The 18,380-nt window shown below is 39.3% G+C and overlaps 2 protein-coding genes and 1 long non-coding RNA gene across 6 annotated transcripts in view; 1 reads left to right on the top strand and 2 right to left on the bottom strand.

The window, feature by feature from the left end:
- The first annotated feature begins 423 nt into the window (after positions 1-423).
- On the top strand, positions 424-3,131 carry LOC116672587 (uncharacterized). Of its 3 annotated transcripts, none has more exons than XR_004327591.1 (7): positions 424-578; positions 1,527-1,577; positions 1,670-1,733; positions 1,960-2,006; positions 2,452-2,505; positions 2,721-2,763; positions 2,876-3,131. It is a non-coding gene; the product is annotated as an uncharacterized LOC116672587 (long non-coding RNA). The 3 variants fall into 3 exon arrangements; XR_004327590.1 differs by having other exon boundaries at positions 427-578; positions 1,670-1,726; positions 2,728-2,763; positions 2,876-2,890; XR_004327589.1 differs by having other exon boundaries at positions 428-578; positions 1,670-1,726; positions 2,876-2,965.
- On the bottom strand, positions 3,091-8,767 carry mcmdc2 (minichromosome maintenance domain containing 2). Its single transcript, XM_032504456.1, has 14 exons — positions 8,528-8,767; positions 8,231-8,361; positions 8,088-8,147; positions 7,803-7,998; positions 7,516-7,638; positions 7,302-7,403; positions 5,773-5,901; positions 5,362-5,599; positions 5,062-5,267; positions 4,782-4,948; positions 4,130-4,309; positions 3,881-4,020; positions 3,433-3,542; positions 3,091-3,278 (listed from the first exon to the last, which is right to left on the bottom strand). Exons 1-14 carry the CDS (start codon positions 8,622-8,624, stop codon positions 3,112-3,114), a joined length of 2,046 nt encoding a protein of 681 aa, XP_032360347.1. The 5' UTR covers positions 8,625-8,767; the 3' UTR covers positions 3,091-3,111.
- An 83-nt stretch (positions 8,768-8,850) lies between these two features.
- sgk3 (serum/glucocorticoid regulated kinase family member 3) overlaps positions 8,851-18,380 on the bottom strand; it is an 11,176-nt gene continuing 1,646 nt past the window's right edge. For both annotated transcript variants that reach the window (XM_032504465.1, XM_032504466.1), the window contains exons 2-17: positions 15,589-15,771; positions 15,372-15,455; positions 15,104-15,176; positions 14,885-14,960; positions 14,583-14,658; positions 14,241-14,290; positions 13,903-13,960; positions 13,495-13,578; positions 13,275-13,406; positions 12,636-12,748; positions 12,038-12,074; positions 11,470-11,556; positions 11,053-11,148; positions 10,643-10,798; positions 10,165-10,254; positions 8,851-9,741 (exon numbers count right to left, since the gene is read on the bottom strand). In XM_032504465.1, coding sequence (XP_032360356.1) covers positions 9,571-9,741; positions 10,165-10,254; positions 10,643-10,798; positions 11,053-11,148; positions 11,470-11,556; positions 12,038-12,074; positions 12,636-12,748; positions 13,275-13,406; positions 13,495-13,578; positions 13,903-13,960; positions 14,241-14,290; positions 14,583-14,658; positions 14,885-14,960; positions 15,104-15,176; positions 15,372-15,455; positions 15,589-15,684 — 1,479 coding nt within the window. In that variant the 5' untranslated portion in view covers positions 15,685-15,771 and the 3' untranslated portion in view covers positions 8,851-9,570. The remainder of the gene's footprint in view (positions 9,742-10,164; positions 10,255-10,642; positions 10,799-11,052; positions 11,149-11,469; positions 11,557-12,037; positions 12,075-12,635; positions 12,749-13,274; positions 13,407-13,494; positions 13,579-13,902; positions 13,961-14,240; positions 14,291-14,582; positions 14,659-14,884; positions 14,961-15,103; positions 15,177-15,371; positions 15,456-15,588; positions 15,772-18,380) is intronic.

Genomic DNA, 18,380 nt, shown 5'->3' with positions numbered 1-18,380 from the left:
CAGAAACCTGTCAACATGTGCGCCTGCTCTACCCCTGCTCTGCCACTGAAAGTTTTTTTTTTTTTTTACACTAATTAGAAAACGTTTTCTTAATTTGACTAATTGATCTGATCATATGATGCAGCTTCTTAAAATATGGATATATTAGGCAGATCACAACAAACAATATAAATGTTAATCTAGCCAGTTTAAAAGAAATAAGGGAGGTTAGGTCTACAAAATGATTACGTCCTTTCTCGTGTCTGTTTTATCTGATCTTGTGAATTTCCACTATAGATCACTAATTCGTCACAAACTGGTGCTTTTATGTAATATATTCACTAGCAATTTTGCTATCTTAAATATGAGCGTCAACTTAATGGGATGTAGCTGGTAGTGGAAATATGATCAACGCCCAGCTGTGCACTACATGAGCTCAGTACGTACTGCGCAGCTCTGCGGCGCATTTAAGAGAGGTCGGATCCGGAAGTCTATCCTTTTCCCTTGGAGGAGACACAACGATGAGCAGAGACGAGCGCTGCGCCTCATGACATTCGAAAATTTAGAAGACTGCATCATGTTTAGTCTTCATAACGACGGTAGGCAACAGTGGGATCTATTTGTTTGTATGTGGTAACCGTGTTTTCCAGACGGATTCGTAATTAGCTCTAAACAGCTAGCTCATGTCTCGGCCACGTGGGGGAAGAAGCGCAGCTCAACGTGATTTATTCCTCGTGGCACAAACTAAACACGTACACTTCAGTTACTTAATATCAATCATAATATAACGCCTAAAGTTAAACATTGTAAGTTAATTGAGTCTCGGAAAGCGAGCAGCGCAACGCACGTGCATTTGGATGTCGATTTATTGCAGGGCCTGCTGTTAAGTTGCACTCACGCATTAATGTTATACCATCCAAAACTTGTCTTAGCATTTATAATAAGCCTATCCTGAAAATAAAATGACTAATCAGTGACTTAAATTTGCAAAAGACTCGGCCATAGATAACGTTACCAGGAACCCGGTTTCAATGTTTCTGAAGGCCGGTCTCCATGCAAGTAACGTAATAAATCATTCTATCAGACAGCTACAACAGCAAAAACGCCGTCCGTGTCACTCAGCCTTGAAAGCCCTGACCAGATCGGGTTTTGTGCACAGGTCAGAGGATGGGCTGCTGGTTAGGGAATTGTCCTATCATAATTTCACTGGGCAAAGTCATCATGGCTCCCTCTGAGGACGTAAGGTCATGGCAGAGGCGGTGACCTGCTGTTGAACCTGCGATGTGTTAGCCAGGCTCCCAAGCTGGGTTCCACAGCTACCCTCTGACCTCAGGGTGATCAGTCATCTGTTCTATCTGTATTGGCAATTTCTTAAGTACACCTGATTCATGCAAGCGGAAAATCAATTTCACTCTAGAGATTAATTATTTGTGATGTAGGAAGTTACCATGGCAGACTGGAACATGCGTTGTGGGAAAATTTGTGCAATTTTTTTAAAGATGACTCAAAACGTGCACTAACTTTCTGACCATTGTGTATGTTTATAGATGTTTCGATGAAGATGGAAAATGTTATCTATGATTGGTACACCTGATAAGGTAAGGTTACTTCTAGATGTACTGTTAAAAACAAGATTGCAGGATTGGTCACATGTGCTTTGAAATTATTAAAAGAGAATCTGATATTTCAGATGTCAAGTCACCACTACAAATGGCCAAATATTGGTTTTCACCATGTGGACCTTAAGGTGAGCTGTAAGTATTTGAAAACCTTTGGTTGTGCATTATGGTAAAGGCCAGTTCTACTGCTGGATTAGTGATGACTTCACATTTTGCCGTTTACCCATCAGACACTATAGTGGTGAAACTGTGACTAACTGAATCACCAGCATGATATTGGACTGGTTTTACAGAAGGGCAAATATGATATGGATAATGGCATGAACACTTTAAAAGGTTTCTGTCCTGTTTTTCCTTTCAGCTGTTTCAGAAGTCACCCTGTGGTGAGGGACCTGTGCTGATCTAGAGGTGAGTTCCTTGCTAGGTGGTTAAAGTGACAGACTAGAGTAACTGCAGAAATGATGCATGTCTTCTCAAAATTAACTTTGTCCGGATTTAAACTGGACTTTGAAAATAACAGTCCTGTATAGTTAATAAAAATCCAAACCCTGGTTATTCAACTTACTGTGGTAGAAAGACCGGGTTTTAAATCACTGGCAACTCTTGCAGCTGGAATAATGATGAGATTACCTTTTACGCCGTTTACCCATCAGACAAGAGAATGGTGAGATTGTGTCTACTGAATTACCAGCTGCAGCCTTAGTTTCACTTAGTCCATTGAACCTTTATACCTAGGATCTGGATTTTTATTTTTTTCCATGCACCGCCATAATGTTTCATGTATGAAAGGAAATGTCCCCTTGAATTATAGAAATGCAATATGCAGGATTGAACAATCCACCTTCTCCTACAGATGAGCAGTTGGTGCAGCAGTGGAACAAAAACAGTGTCTGCTTTCTCTAATGTGGTATGTAAAACCATGCTGAATTTTATTTGTCAAGACTAGCTTGTTTGCTTAATGTCCTGATTAAAGAAGTAATGATGAGTTCACTTTTGCCGTTTACCCATCAGACCAAATATGGGTTGCTGAGAATGTGATTAACTGAACTAAAACCAAGTGGTTAAATAAAATTCACAAGTTTTTTTCTTCAGTTGTACTAATTATGTTAATTTCTTGGCAAGGTTACAGGACCATTTGACCTTACAGAGTAGGCTACTTTGAAAGGTAAGTAAATTCCAACAGTTCCATGTTTTAGCAGTTTAGACTTCATACCCCAAATTTAACATGGTCTGTAACATCAGTACTTTTAATAATTGTCCCATTTTCACATTTACAGCATTGCTGAAGCTGATGGCTCACCAGTTGGAGGAAATCTGGAGATTTACATTTGAGGGGGCGACATCATTAAAAAAAATTATTGAATCAACTTTTTTTTCCCCTGTGTATCTTGTGCTGTATGTAGATCTTAAAGATAACTGGTGTGTTCAATGAATAAGGAGGCAGGGCCCCCGTGTCATATCAGTTGGGTGTGTGTGATCTTGTGCTACCTACCTGTGTTTTGAACCTTAGGGGCTACTCCTCTGTAATGTACGCATCTGCTCCTGGTGCGTAAGCATATATAAAGTGTAGGATAGTCTGGTGCAGCTCATCTAGGGTCTTGTCTCTCTTGTGCAAACCATCTACATCTCCCAGGTCGCAAGGAAACACCGCGTCGGGTGGAACAACAAGGGCAGATGCCCCTGTAGGAAGAGGAAATGTTTCTTGAAACTTTACTGGCCCTCATTGCTTATCAAGACTTGAATGTTGATGCTTTAACACTGATTTTAAAAATGGGACAACTATATTAAACTGTAACCTAGTGCAAATTAATTTCATCTAAAGGATTAAAATTACCATGTTTGAGAGTGACTGAGTTTTCACAAAGGAGTACAGCAATCACGGCGTCTTCCTCTTGTACTTGTGATCTGAGACATAACTTGCAGTGGGCCTCAGCCAAAGAGATCCTATAAAACAACCATTAAATGGGGAAAATTGCTAAGATTTGTGGTAATCTAAAATTTGGATGAGAACATAATTAAAGTATTAACTAGTACAGACAATTGAGATTTATATTTAGACCATGATGTGCATATAAGATTTATCTTCAGTTTAAGTCTAAAATAAAATGACTCCACAGTGGAAAAGATTTGTAAACATTGGTCATAACCAAATGAACTCATCACCCTAATGGTTTGGATGGGCATTCTCCACCTAGTGGATGATTGGACATTACAGTCAGTGATAAGCTTTACACTGCTTGTAATGTGAAAAAGCAATAGAATTTTTGCAGTAGAGTGCTTACAGTAGTTTGATGGAAGCCACAGACATCTTGACACCCTGACTCTGTGTTCGGACTCTACGGCTGGCCATGTAGTAACCGTGGATGATTTTCTCTGCTCCAGGGCTGAGCTCCACTTGCAAAGTCTGTGCATGAGCTACCAGCTGGAAGGCATAGAATTTAGGACACCAAGTGTAATTTAAGGTCTTATAAACATCAAGTCGGTGCATTTTAATAAAGTAGTGCAAAGTTCTTGGTAGCAGAATGTTTGACCTCGTGGTAGTCTTGAGTAGAAAACTCCCAGCAGGATGGGTAGAGAGGTTTTCCAGGCTGCACTGCCTGCTGGAGGGTGTGGATGGTCTGAGCAAGCAGGGCCTGCTCTCCCACCGTATCCCTACACTGAATGACCAGGCCAAAGGCATCTGCCAACTGCATTGGTACGGGACCCATTTCCTGCTCCGAAAGAAGAGACAGGGCATCCAAGAGCTGTCTAATTTCTAGAATGCTGTTAACCTGCCAGGACAATATGCATTCAAGTCAAAAAGTAACCTAGAATCTAATCCATTTCTGAACCTTCTATTTGACTGGTCATAGTCTATTGTTAACCCTTCCCCTCCTTGCAAAAGAAAAAAAACATTAATTATCCTCAAGGGCCCTGCTGTGAAGTAATGTTTGGGCAGGGCACTTCCTTCAAGAAAAGTAAACAGTTTCAATTTCCTGTTAGTGCTCTATAATCTACAAACATCTGATTTGAGTAAAATGGAACACTTCTTGAAGTTGGTGTTTTGTACCACACAAACTTATGTTCTAACACAACACATTATTTCCAAAAAAATCTCCATTCAGACCTTCAAGTGCACATTCAAACCATGTTTTAACTAAGCTATACAAAAGTAACACAACACCATGTTGAGTTTGAACCCACTGCTGTTCCCAGTAGAGTACAGTCTGCCCTTCCAGACCGCCGAGAGGCATCCGTGGCGTCTGCGAGGGCCCAGAAGCTGCAGTGGACTGGGAAGGAAAGCTGCTGGTCAGCATCCTCACCATACTTCTTCCCTGGGATGAACACAACCACTGTGCTGCTCTCCAGAACTAAGAAACATTCAGAGAGCAGGAGAGAATTATACAGGTAGACTTTTTTGCCGACAGAATCCACTTGTTCTAATGAATGCTTTAATTTATTATTGATTACTTTGGTGCTCTACCTGACTGAATGGCATCCAACCTATCCTTTTTGTAACAGCCCAGATCTCCCAACATGCAAATGCCACCAGTGGCTAGCAGGGCGGAGCCAGCATGGATGTTAGCAGTGCCTGCTCCGTGTTCGTCCCGGGACAGAGATGCAAACATCTCCCCAGAGGCCTGATGCCTGACCCCTCGACACGCCAAGCTCATGCTATATGTCATTAATCTGGGACAAATGGAGAGGAAGGACTAAGTCTCAGGTTTCATATGCAGTGTGTCCACTTCTGACATGCAAAGTTGGGTCAAGCAGACCACCTTACCTGTCTAATATGAGAGTGTCAGTGGTGACAACTAGGAGATCCAAGTTGTGATGTGTGTCTTTTGCATCTGCTCTAGTCTGCACTAAGCTGAGTAACAAGCTCAGCTTTAGGGTGTTGTATGTGCCTGGAGGAGCCACGTCCAACCCAAAGTAGTGAGCCACAATGGCAGAAAACCTCCAGGGAGAACCGGCTGTGGCCTTCAACAGCTCCTGAAAGCTGGCACTGACTTTATGGGGATCTGTAGGTAGAGGTAGAAAGAATTGTAAATATTTCAATATGGTTATGAAAAATATGAAAATTGTTTAGATTCATCAGAATATACTGTGTCAAGATGTGCCAAGATTCACATGTTATCAGTGTGTCTTTGGCTTGGATTCATGTGGATTTGGTGCAGGACTTAAACTGCCTTACACTCTGGCTCCCATGGTTGGACGCTATTTGCCTCTACACTCCAGGTAATGCTGGGCCACTGGTGCACATGCGCAGGAATGCCTAACACCCTGTAGAGTTGACCAATTCTCATTGAATTACACAGTTCATCTGTATGAATAGGGAAAACAAAGCAATAACACTCAAAGGGGTTGTTCTGTGCTGTCTGGTGATTATTGTAGAAACATGCATGCCACCTACAAACCACCGCCAAGAGAAACAGAGCGAGGCCTTTAGGACAAAGATTTCTCTGTGTGCGAATCACACAGCCAGCTAATGAGTGTTCCTTGCACTTATTAACATATATGTTTAGTAACGGGAACCCAGTGTATTGAATTCCTCTACAGGACTGGGTCAACAGAATATGTTAATCCTGGTGCTGAGATTTGCTAAGCTCCCAGGGGTTCTGCCTGGACAATGTTATTAGAGGGGACAGAAACACTTAATATCCCACCATGAGGCACTGTGTGCAGTTGGCTGCACAAAAATCTATTTATTTGAACTCTCCCCCACTAAGTTTGTGTTCCAACGTGAGCCTCATTTAGTAAGCAAGAGAAAATTAATGACAAACCTCAATGCATCGGACTGTGTGTAAAGATAAGCTATTACCTACTACATTATTCAGGACTGGGAGTGACTATAATAGATGATTATATGATTTTAAAAACAAATAATACCATTTATATTTTAGAAGGTATCAATCTACGGTACAGGATCTACTTTAAAATTGTACTTGCAAATGAAAACTGAGCCTTTTAACCTAGTTAAACTTAAAGTGCTCACTTGTTCTATGCTGTGCAAACAAACTGGTTGAAGAACAGTCTCCATACCAATGTCATTTCTCCGCATCTTTTAGCTGTCATACATTATACTGTCAAACCAATCAAATAATCCAGGGGGTATTCATGTCTAACCGTCTTACAGCAATGGCTTTAAATGATTCAAGTTTGAATCCAAGTTGTTCATTTCATTGGTGTGATGGTAAAGTTAAACAAGATCGCAGACTCTTACATGAGACAGGGATGCCTTTATATACTCCAGCAGAAGAAGATCAACTGATTGTGTGCTGATTAGTTCAGAGGTTGTAAAGGAAAGTAGTTCTGCTTGTGTTCTGCAGCTGTTCTCAAGATTAAAGAGGCTTAAAGATGCCAAAAAATGCAAATTCAAATCCTGTTTGAAAGATCAGAGTAACTTGTTACACTCTGTACTTTTAATGCTATCATTTTGTATTCTTTGTTGTTTTGCTTTACACTGGATTGTTGTTGATTATGATGTGCTGTAGTGCACATTTATTTCTTCACCTGCTACATTACCCTACTCTCTCTTAGCTGGAGATAGGCTTGGCTATTAGCTTTGTTTCCTCTAACATTTTATGTTGCTACAAAAATTCATCAATTTGTTGGCTGGGTGACATTGTAATGGGGGACAGAATTATGTAATTATAGGGTAGGCAAGGGTTTGAACAACACAAAATTCCGTACAATCTGTAAACGTGTCTAATGTAGACCTACCTCTGAGAAACAGGGTGACAGACTGATACCTGAAGGAGCTTTGCTGATGGGCACTTAGAACATTCAGTGCTTTGACGTGGATCAGCTCCACAAGCTGTTTGTCTGTCTCCACAAAGAAAGATTTGCAAACACAATCAATGCACTGTTTTCTTTGAACCTTGTGTGCCAATTCAGATGTCTCCATTTCAGTGACCTTCAGAGGCATCACTCTCACCTCCCAACACTCTAAACTTCACATCCTCTTTCAGTGGGGAGCTGCAGATCATACAGGTGAAGTTGTTTCTCACAGTAGCTGACTCTGTGGCTCCAGGTGCATGGACACGAATATGGTGAAACCCTAGAGTTGCCAACCAGGGAAATGAAATTAAAAAGTGAGTCCATTCTGTGAATGATACTTGTCAGAGAGAGTTTGTAAGTGCAAACCCAACTGACTCTATCCTTACAGTGAATACTACTAGATGGTAAGAGAGGTGACAATGTGTCTTCCTTGCAGATATTTACCTGTAGAGCAGGAACAGTCATCATTAATGCAGAGGAACCTGGCACCCTGGGTGTATTTCGTGACCCTTGTCATGGCAATGACAAGGCCTTCCATAGTGACAGGCCTCATGGGCCCGTATCCGCGAGGAAAACTACAAAGGTCCAACGTGTACTCAGGGAAAGGAGGCAGATGTGTCAACTTCAGAATCACATTCACCTCAAAGGGAACAATCAGAAGACACATTATTACATGACTGAGTTGGAACCAGTGGTAAAGAAACAGCTATAGCTACACCAATGTATTACCTGACTCTCTGTGTGTATTTTTTCAACAAGTGAAAGTGTCTTTATGGCCAGGAAGCAAACCTGAATGAGGAATTAGGAAAATGTAGTTAATCTTATATTAGAAGCTCACATTTTATTTTAGCTGGCTCATAGTTTTCACTTACAGACTGAAACAACGCTGTTGCTCCTATGGGATCACACAGAACACAGTCACCCAATACAGGATCCACCTCTATCACATCAGAGGGATTCACACTGATACAAAACCTGTATACTGCCTCAATCTGTTGGGGGTCTGGAAAGGAGGGACAAAGGTAAGCAACGTTGAAATCCTAGCTTGGCTATAGAGATTTTAGCTTTCATTGCCACTAACTTAACGTTAGCTTGTTAGGTTAGGTAGCTAACATTTCTTTCCCTTAGCTACAGCAGCGTTCATAGACAGTAGCTAAAATGAAGGTTACCGTTGTATGTTTTGCAATCTTCGGCCAGTTTCTGAAGGCCACCACTTTTGTCTAAATAGACCAGAACTGATTCTTTCAACGACAAAATGCCAGCCATTTTGACTTAGTGGTAAGAAAGTGGTAGCTACTTAAAAAAAGAAGAAGTAGCTAGCTAGCTAGCAACTTTGCTGAAGGTAACGTTGGCATGACGACGGTCACGTTGCCATGGTGACCACCCAGTAGGACTATAGGATGTGGTGCACTAAAATGTAATAATTTCATCAGTTACTACAACAAACGGATTTTTACTATTAAATACACAAACACTCTCAGACAACTTTTCTTTGATACTTTTGTTTTATTACTGTGCAGGAGTATATGCCTAGTTAACTGCCAGGCAAAGCAAAGCATTGTGGATTTCTAATTTCTGCAATTATGTATAAATGTTATAAGGCAAAGCAAAACAATAAATACAAAAAATCTAAACAAAAAACGATTCACTAAATATTTAAAGACGAACTGAAAAGTAACTGACGAAGCAGAATGTTTTTTCTTGTACAAATGTGACCTATACACCAAAATGCTTTATTCAGTGGTCTCTCAAGTAATCCCTATTTCCAGCTTAGTTAAAAACAATGATGGTACATAAGTGTATTTTTACAGTAATTACATGGATGAACACACTTCCATCAGACAGTCAAATAGTGTGATTTTAGGTCCAGTGAATTGTTCAAGTTTTTTCAGAAAACTACTTAATTTCATATTAGGGGCAAATGTAAGGCTTTTTTAGAAACCACCAGAAATGACATTAATAGAGGATGGCTGTCCTTAGTTTATATATATATATATATATATATATATATATATATATATATAAATTGGTAAAAAATAAAGAATTTCTGGCAAACTTTGTTCCAACCAAAATCTGTTTTAAGTTTTTATGCTGTTTTCCTCAGCTGCATACTTTGGCATCATCGAACAAGTTAATTTATTGTATACATTCTTCCCTTTAGTCAAAAGAAGTTATAATGGTTAAGGCAATCAAAGACCTCATTGGGAATGTTTCATAGGAAAGAGTCATCAGAAGCTGGGGCATAAGAAAAGCCCACAAAGGCATCGTCGGCCTCCATCACACTAGCATTGATTATGGAATGGTCTTGAGACCAGCAGACGGAGTTGGGGACCATCTCATCTGTGAACTCAGGATCGAAGTTTGTGATGTCACAGTAAGAGCTCTGTAAAAACATTGGAGAAAGAAGGAATGAAACACAAGTCATATTAGCGCTCTTGGAACAAAATTGGAAAAAACTGCTTGTGTGAATTAGAAAAAGGGACTTAATTTGATGGAAAAATACAACAATACAGTTACAACTTGATTTTACAAAGTGCTTTAAAATGGGAAAGAGACAAATATTCTAAACTTCAAACCAAAAATCAACAAGCAAGAGAAAACTCAAAACATCACTTGAAATTAAGTCTATAAAAAGGCATTTTTGTGAGGTAGTTATTAGGCAACCTCCACTGTTAATTAGAAACACCTGTGCAATACAGTAGAATCAAATACAAGAGCACTGCAATGAAGTTTTTCGTCTTCAGTATTTGTTGACAGACTATCAGAGAGGTGTTCGTTCAAATCTTTTGTTAAAACAAATATTTACCACATTTGGTATAAATGGGGGAGGGATCTTCTTCTGTTCGAGGTCATCCCAGTTGATGGAGGAGAAGAAGCTGTGTTCTTTTATCTCACTCTGAAAATGTAGAATAAATAACTTAACATTCAATTTGTATTTATAGAAAGTTAGATCGAGTTGTCTGCTTTTTGTTCCCAAAGTCATGTCAGAACTAAACATGGAGAAGCAACGTTTGCTTTTTATGCACCACATGTCTGCAATTCTTTTTAAATCAAGACTGAAGACATTTTTTTCTCTTTTACTGATGTTTTAAACTGCCTATTAGTGTCTCATTTTAGGCACTTTGAACTGAAAACTTTGAATGACAGTTCATCTGTAATGTATTTACAGCAATGACATGATGTACACCGATCGGCCACACGAGGGAGCCCAAACATGAGGAACTCTGCTGTACATGTAGTGTCTGTCTCTGGACAGTGTAGGTGTACTATATAATCCCACTCACAAAGTCATCCCTGGACCCCAGTCTGTGTGGGCCGTCTTTCTCCAGTAGGCCCTGGAGGAGAGACCAGGCTGTGCTGGATGCCCCGGGGCGCATCACTAACGGTTTGTGGAGAATGTTTTCATACATTTCATGTGTGTCCCTGCTGTAGAACGGCGGCTAGGATATGAATGGAAAGGAGACAAGTAGAGGCATGTATGTGAGTGTGCAATAAGGCACTTTGACATTTAGCGCTAAGGAAAATTGTCCAATTGGCTGCAGTTGACCAATACATTACATTAAAACTAAAAAGGGATATCCATAATTGTAGTCAAGACTGCCTACCAAAGAATGTAACTAATCACTGTTAATTGTGTGGTATACTGCAACAAATGAGTGCAATGCATTAGGGATATATCAAAGTTAAAACTCACCAGGCCGAAGAGCATTTCATACAGCACTGACCCCAGACACCACCAGTCCACTGTATTATCATACGGCTGCTTCCTCAGGACTTCTGGGGCTAAGTACTGGTCAGAAGGAGAACACAAACATAATAATCTAACATTTGCATCTTGCTTCTGACTAATATAAACCAACCAAATGTTTATCAACTATTTTTGCTCATAAAAGCCTATTTTCTCTCTAGAAAATGTTATTTATATCTCTACACAGACAGCACTATGGCCTCAAGATGGAATACACCCATACAATCATTAACCACACTTTATTCCAAAAAGTCTGTTAATGATTATTACTTTTTGACACTGTAGGTGAGACTTTTTTGGAGCGCTCTGGTGCAAAATTGGTAGTAATTAGACATGTAAACATCCAAATAAATGCTGCCATACCTCAGGTGTTCCACAAAATGTAGTGGTAGTATCTGTCTGGGAAATGCCTTCCTTGCACAATCCAAAGTCAGTCAAAATGATATGCCCCTTTTAAAGAGAGGACACAGGGACGTTTTTAGACAACATGTGCCACACAAACAGCTCATTATCCCCGGGGACTGAGGATTCTATTGTTGCCCAGGAATGTTGGCTGCAGTGTAACTCAGTCAGTCCCATTCACCGTTCCCTCACTTTCTCAATAAGGCTGGGCAGGAAAATCATTAGTAAGACCTAATCCAATCACACACATTCTGTCCAGCTGGAACGGGAATTGACACTGTTGTTCACTGGTGGTACAAATGACTGGGCTGGAAAAGAATGAAATTTGTGCTATACGGTGTAATAAATCTGCAAGCAGTATTTAGGCACTGATGTTTCATACACCTAAATAAATATTATATTGTCGACATGATGTCTAACTTGAATAGAGTAGGTGCTGTGCAATCCAGTTATATTCAATGTAAGTACTGCAAGAGTGGTTGTACATCAATTACACAGAAGTGTTTGGTTATTTAACAGGAAAACTCACTTCATGGTCAAGGAGGATGTTTTCTGGCTTCAAGTCTCTGGACAAAAATGAACACAATTGAATGAATTTAAGTAAATGAGACACATGGCTGTAGCCAGCATTTGGAAACACTGAGGTCATAATAATGTTTTTTTTTGTATAATATATATTTATTTATACATTTTTCTAAATTTTATTTTCCTATATGGAGATCTAAATGCTACTACAAATAGATTTCTATAATGCGAAGAACATAAATCTGGGGAAGAACTCAAACATAATATCAGAATCAGCCTTAGAAAAAAAGTGTAATTTGTGTGTAATTGTAGAATATACTTTTTCTTATACTTTTTTTCAGGTAGTTCAAGCACAAACAAACAGAAAATGGTAGCTACCGCCCTGAAGACACATTAACATGTGAGTAAGGCCAACATGTGTCACACACTTATGTTCAATTTTATACACAGTCAACTTCATGACTATCAATGTCTCATTTAGTACATATGTGTATAAATGGCAACGAAACTATTGTCACATTTTTTAGACCATAGTTATGTTTAGGAGATCGGATTAATTAACTTAATGCTAAGCATGTGTTTTTAATAAACCCTCAACATACCTGTAAACAATGTTGAGGGAGTGCAGATATCCAAGTGCACTTGCAATTTCAGCGATGTAGAATTTTGCTCTTGGCTCTGGAAAGGTCCGCTCTTTTTGAAGATGGAAGAAAAGCTAAAATGGAAATATTTGGTACGATTATTGTGATGCATCATATCGTAACTGTATTATGGGAGCATACACCACCATGAGAAAATTGAATAATTAACCATGATGTGACAAAGTTGCAAAATGTATGTAATGCCTTGCCTTGTAATGCTAGCCCTTTATCTGATTTCTTATTTAAAAAAATCTTTATTTAATAAATAACTTGATCTGATTAAATTTGCATGTTACTGGTTTTTGTAGTCAACCTATTCAGCAGGAAGAAGCAGATTGGCATACAGATTGTAGTTAGTCACTCTCACATAGTCACACATGACAGCTTTAAAATAGCTGATCACACTTGAAGGAGAAACAGGAATTCACACTCTGTGTTCAGTGTGTGATCGCTAATGGAATTGTTAACAAGCAACAGTGCTGCTTTGAGGAATTTCATTCAAGCAATATAATACATAATTTCCTATATTACTGACATCTCAGCTGTTTTTGAACTTGTGACTCATTTCTGTGTGAGCGCATTATTCACCAAACTACTCACTTCTCCTCCATTGACGAAATCCAAGACAAAGTATAACTTGTCTGTTGTCTGGAAGGAATAATGAAGCCCAACCAGGAAAGGGTGTTTCACATTCTTTAGCAGCACGTTGCGCTCTGCCATGATGTGCTTTTGCTGTTTGGAAGGAGTGATTTATAAGAAGAATTAAAATTCATTTTTGCATGCCCTAAAATTAGATAGTCATATTTGACAGTGTAGTTACCTCTTTTCTGTTGAGAATGACCTTTTTCTGTAAAACCTTGACTGCATAATACTTTTCATCATGTTTTCGTTTTGCGAGGAAAACCTGCATCACAAGGAAAAGAAAGCATGTTGAACACTGTCTCAACAGTGTAAAAACCAGAATAATTCTAGATCTGATTCTCACTTCCTATATGGAAAGGCCAACACAGGCAGAACTAAAACGTGTTGCTACCCTAACAAAACAAATGTAACTAAAGTATGAAAAAATATATATGGCGACAAGAATATTTCTACATAATGAAACTACTACATTGAAGACATACTTTCTCTTTCACATTTTGATAATTTGTGTTTGTACCCGTAACATTTCTTGCTCTGGGATGAACAGAAAGCAACTGTACTTTCCAGTATTGTGTTGTTCACATACCTTCCCAAAACTCCCCTTTCCTATGACTTTTAAAAAGTCAAAGTCTGTGGGCTTGGCACTGAAATAAAAATGACAGCACATTAATACCAGTGCATGTAAAAATATATGTACTGTATGTAATCACACAATTGGAAGTTTATAAAAAGAACATGGCAGCCTGGTTTGTTCTACAACATTAGATTTAAAGTGTATTTGAGAAAACATAAGATCAGATAGAACTTGAAAACTGTTGTGCAGCAGTTGCAGTACAAAGTAGGAAAGAGTGCAAATATAAATACAACATATCAAATATCAATAAGTTGCCATAAAACAGTTGACAGTAAACAGGTTGAACATACTGTGGATTTCCAGAAGGTCCCAGGTTAATGTTTCTGGAGGTAGAGTTGTTCTGTTTAACAGCAGAGAAAACATTACCTAGATTAGGCTAAAACTGAGACACACTCAACACTGATTCACTGGTAAGGACAGTTCTTGGATCCAAGAAATCCCTCCCTTATCTGTACTACAATAGCAATCTGTGTTTATTTGTAGTCTAGATAGACTATTGGAAGTGGAAGACCTAACTTATACACTATATCTGGGCTATCCAGCACATCAACTGAAAAGATGTGGTTAGACAGCAGGAAAACAGAAATATGCACAAAGAAATACAGATATTGATCCATTGGTCAATCACTCACTTTGTCGTCTTCGTCCTCAGAGGCATCGGAAAAGTTTTGCATTTTGTCCATCAGTAGAAAGGCCCTCACATCTGGCCTGTAAAGTTGAAGACGGACCAAGCAGTGACATTACAGAAATAAAGTCACATCAGCAAGTTAAGAATGACAAAGCAGAACATTCTTCATTCTTTTTTAAAATCAAATTTACACCAAGTGTAAAGTATTGCTAAACAAATTTGATCTCATCATTGAAGCCATTCATCGGGAAAAAGTCAGCGATGTATTGTAATAAAATGACAGTGAGAACACCAATCAACACTTACTGGTTGCAAAGCTGAGGATGTGAGACAATTCGCTTGATGAACTCATGCAACCCAGCTCTTCTTTGCTTGATGAACTCTTTAAATAAACTTAAAATTAATAATCAAACACTAGGCAAAACAGCATGATTCGGGCAAAACAATGCAATCAATTTTTTTTTTTTTTTACATCAGGTACTGGGATTGTGTTTTGTTGCATACATCAGCCTAGTGAACACTTACCAGGTTCAAAATTGTCCCCAAATATCCTCTTGGCAGGAATTTTCAAGTTCATAGATGGAAACTGTTTCCTTAACTAAAAGATAAGAGAGCAACAGAGAAAATGATGTGGAAAACATCTATGGTCACAATTATTCCAAATGTCAATGTGAACAGCATGTCCCAAAAGCCAGTAAATCAAAAGAATGAAACACCCAAGAACAGCATTATGCTAATGTGATCGTTAAGGCATAAGGTGTCAAATCAAAAAAGACATTGTTTCACCACTCACTGTGTTGTAGAGTTTATCAAACTCTGCATATCGCCTGAAGACAAACCATTCCTGTTGTCCAACATTGACTATCACTTTATAAACCTGAAAAAAAGGCAAGGACAGTATCACAGGCAAATATGGTTAATAAATATCATTTTATGCTAATTTTAAAAAATGACCTTTGTAGAATAGATTGTAACTGTATACTGAACAATGAACAGATTTTTGTACACACTGTGTAACGCTTTTTCTTGTCCCTCTGCTCGTTGTGGCAGGGTATGCTGACATTGGGGAGACCGGGTTGCTCCTCCATCTTAGTGGCTGCCGGCATTCAAAGGCGCAAGGTCATAAAGGGACGTGTCCTCCTCAAGGTAAGACTTCAAGTATACAACTGGCCCATCGCCATCATGGGTCACTGCTACAGTGGAGAAAAGAGAACAGACCACTCTGTTATTCAGGAAGTGAAACTGGTGTTCTCCTCTCGACACATTTCAGTCTGCAGCGTTTATGTTGTCTACACCTGTTATGATACTTTATCCCAGACTATAACTTTGTAAGCGGTTTCTAGTTCATTAATTAGATTCCTCACTACGGTTTTGACAGTTGCTTGCTTGTGAGGGCGTTGCTGGTTAAAAGCATCGTCTTGAGGTCCCTGAGCTTTTCTTGGAGAATGAAGACTGTAGCAAGTGTAACAGGCTACAACAGGAGGGTCAGTAAGCGCTTCCCCCACCTCGAAAAGCCAGTTAACTCACTCCTTCCTCTGAGCAGGAACACCCCATCCTCCCTCTTATACGATTTTTAGGTGAAAAATACACTTATTTTACATACATACTCATTAATGTCTTAACATGTTTCTTTAATCTCCCTCACATGAGAATTACAAGGATCTGTGCAGACGCTTTGGCGCTCACACAGACACACAGGCACACACATGCGCGCACACACACACACACACACCCATGCTGGGTCCGTGACATTCTCGCTTGTTCCGTCAGTAGAAAGGTATTTTTACATAACCTTTCAGGGGTCTTTGAAGCTGGAGTTACACAATAGGTTAAGAGTAAGACCCCCGGAGTTGTTCTTTCACAACATTTACAGAGAGAAATAAAGCTCATTGCTGAAGTGTAATAGACTCCTTCCCCTGACAACAGTAGCAACAAAAGGTGAAGGCCTCAGGTCCCTGAAAGTGAAGAAGGGGGTCAAGTTCATTACTTGCAAAAAGTCTAAAAAGTGAATTATCAAATGGAAAAGATGTTTTCTCCTGTATTAAACTCACCTGAGGACATAATAAAGAGCTATTATGTATAGTTAAAATACTAATCTAAATAAAAGAGACAAACAGAGGCAGATCTCTCTACTTCCCCCATCATGAGTTATGTAAATGTGTCTGTTTCTTTTACAACAAATCTCTTTGTCCGCTGCTCTGACTTGTCCATTGTTTTGTTTTTTATCTCAGTGAGGTCAGCCTAGTTTGTTCAGTAGTTTTTGTCTTTCTAACTGCAACCCTTGTTACTCTCACTGTTGTTTGTTCACAACACATGGAAAACCTGCTTTGGGTCAACATTCGCCTTCTGCGTAAGGATCTTGAACGCATCCTGAAACCGAACTCTCATTCTGCTCACGTTGGGGTGAGGGTACAGCAAAAGAGCGTCCCTCTTTAAAATGCATGTGTGCGATCGGAGGGACCTTCATGCCCTCTTCATTCACTAGACTCTTTTTTTTTCTCTTTTGTTCCTTTCAACTTTCTTTCAATTTCATTTTCACCCACACACACTACGACAAACCACATTAATATTTCCTTCATCACGATTGTCTTTACTTTTATGCTTTAAGTGTTTAAGTGTACTTTCATTGGAGAACTCTGTCCTAACATTTTCTCAATTAAATTGATAAACTGTTTGGTCTATGAAAATGCAGCCCATCACAGTATTTGGGGGTCAGAACGGTTTGTGTTTTTAAATACAGAGTGCTGGTGAGGTTCGTACAGCTGTGGCTGGTGCACATAAAAAGAAACGGTTGGCTATGTCCCTGAGCTGCTACACATCTGTGCATGTTTTCATAGTTAATTGACTCTATGCGTCACTGTGTAGGACCCGCTTTTTAACATTCCAGAAATATTTTTGTTCACAGGAGAATCAACCTACAACCATCTAGTACTTCTTATATTTTCAGTTGACACTACTACTCCTTCATATGGAATGCTACAGCTCACCACACCCACTCACAGACATTGTCAAGTTTAGTTATGAAAACAAAGCTTGGTAAGGCATACTGAGTATAAAAAGGAACAGAATTAATGCTAAGCACATTTCCTAGCTGCAGTTTAAGCTCAGCATGGCCTGCATTTTCACCACAGCATGAATTAACTTGTGCTGACAGGCACAAATATGCTGGACTACTACACAGGATCAAAAATAGCATTCTTCCTGCTTAGCTCAAACACACATCCTTGCATGTGGATATCCTATGAGGATGTTGAACATGTTTATTTTTCTATGTGTGTGGCTAAAGATTAAACAGGTCGGACACACGCAAATTGTTACATGTGGGATAAACTGAATAAACTAAACTCATTTTATAATGCCATAGAGACAGATCTAGGATTGAGGAAGTGCAGCTGGAGAAGTGTGAGGGGCATGAACTCAGACAACCCTGGTGCGTGCAACTGACCTCAGCATCTGGACAAATTCCTAACCTGACCTGACTGTCCAGACAGCTCACTGATATCCACGTGCAAACTGGGGTGCTGACTAGAGATGTTCCGATATGATTAGCATTGCCTCCGATACTGCCTAAAACGTTGGTATCGGTATCGTGAAGTACTGGATTTTATACACCGATCCAATATCATGTTAAAAAGAAAAACTAAAGAAATTCTACGTTAAAGTAGTTTACTTATGTTCTTTTTCTGTTATAACTGACGGCCAAACAAAAGAAAGTTCTGTGACGTTCATTGTTTGTGTCTGTTCATGTTTCACAAAGAGTTTAACCTGAGCAAGACCGACAACAAAGATAGAAATCATATCA

The sequence above is a fragment of the Etheostoma spectabile genome, chromosome 22, assembly GCF_008692095.1.
Source record: "Etheostoma spectabile isolate EspeVRDwgs_2016 chromosome 22, UIUC_Espe_1.0, whole genome shotgun sequence".
NCBI classification, from domain to species: Eukaryota; Metazoa; Chordata; class Actinopteri; order Perciformes; family Percidae; genus Etheostoma; species Etheostoma spectabile.
Note: the sequence above shows the minus strand (reverse complement) of the source record. Positions and strands in the feature narration are given on the sequence as shown.

Coding starts and splice junctions, on each gene's coding strand:
- mcmdc2 (XM_032504456.1), bottom strand. CDS start 8,624: ATGGCTGGCATTTTGTCGTTGAAAGAATCAGTTCTGGTCTATTTAGAC. Junction 5,902..7,301: donor TGTCACCCTGTTTCTCAGAG/GTAGGTCTACAT, acceptor CTATTCATACAG/ATGAACTGTGTAATTCAATG. Junction 4,021..4,129: donor CTACTCAAGACTACCACGAG/GTCAAACATTCT, acceptor TATGCCTTCCAG/CTGGTAGCTCATGCACAGAC.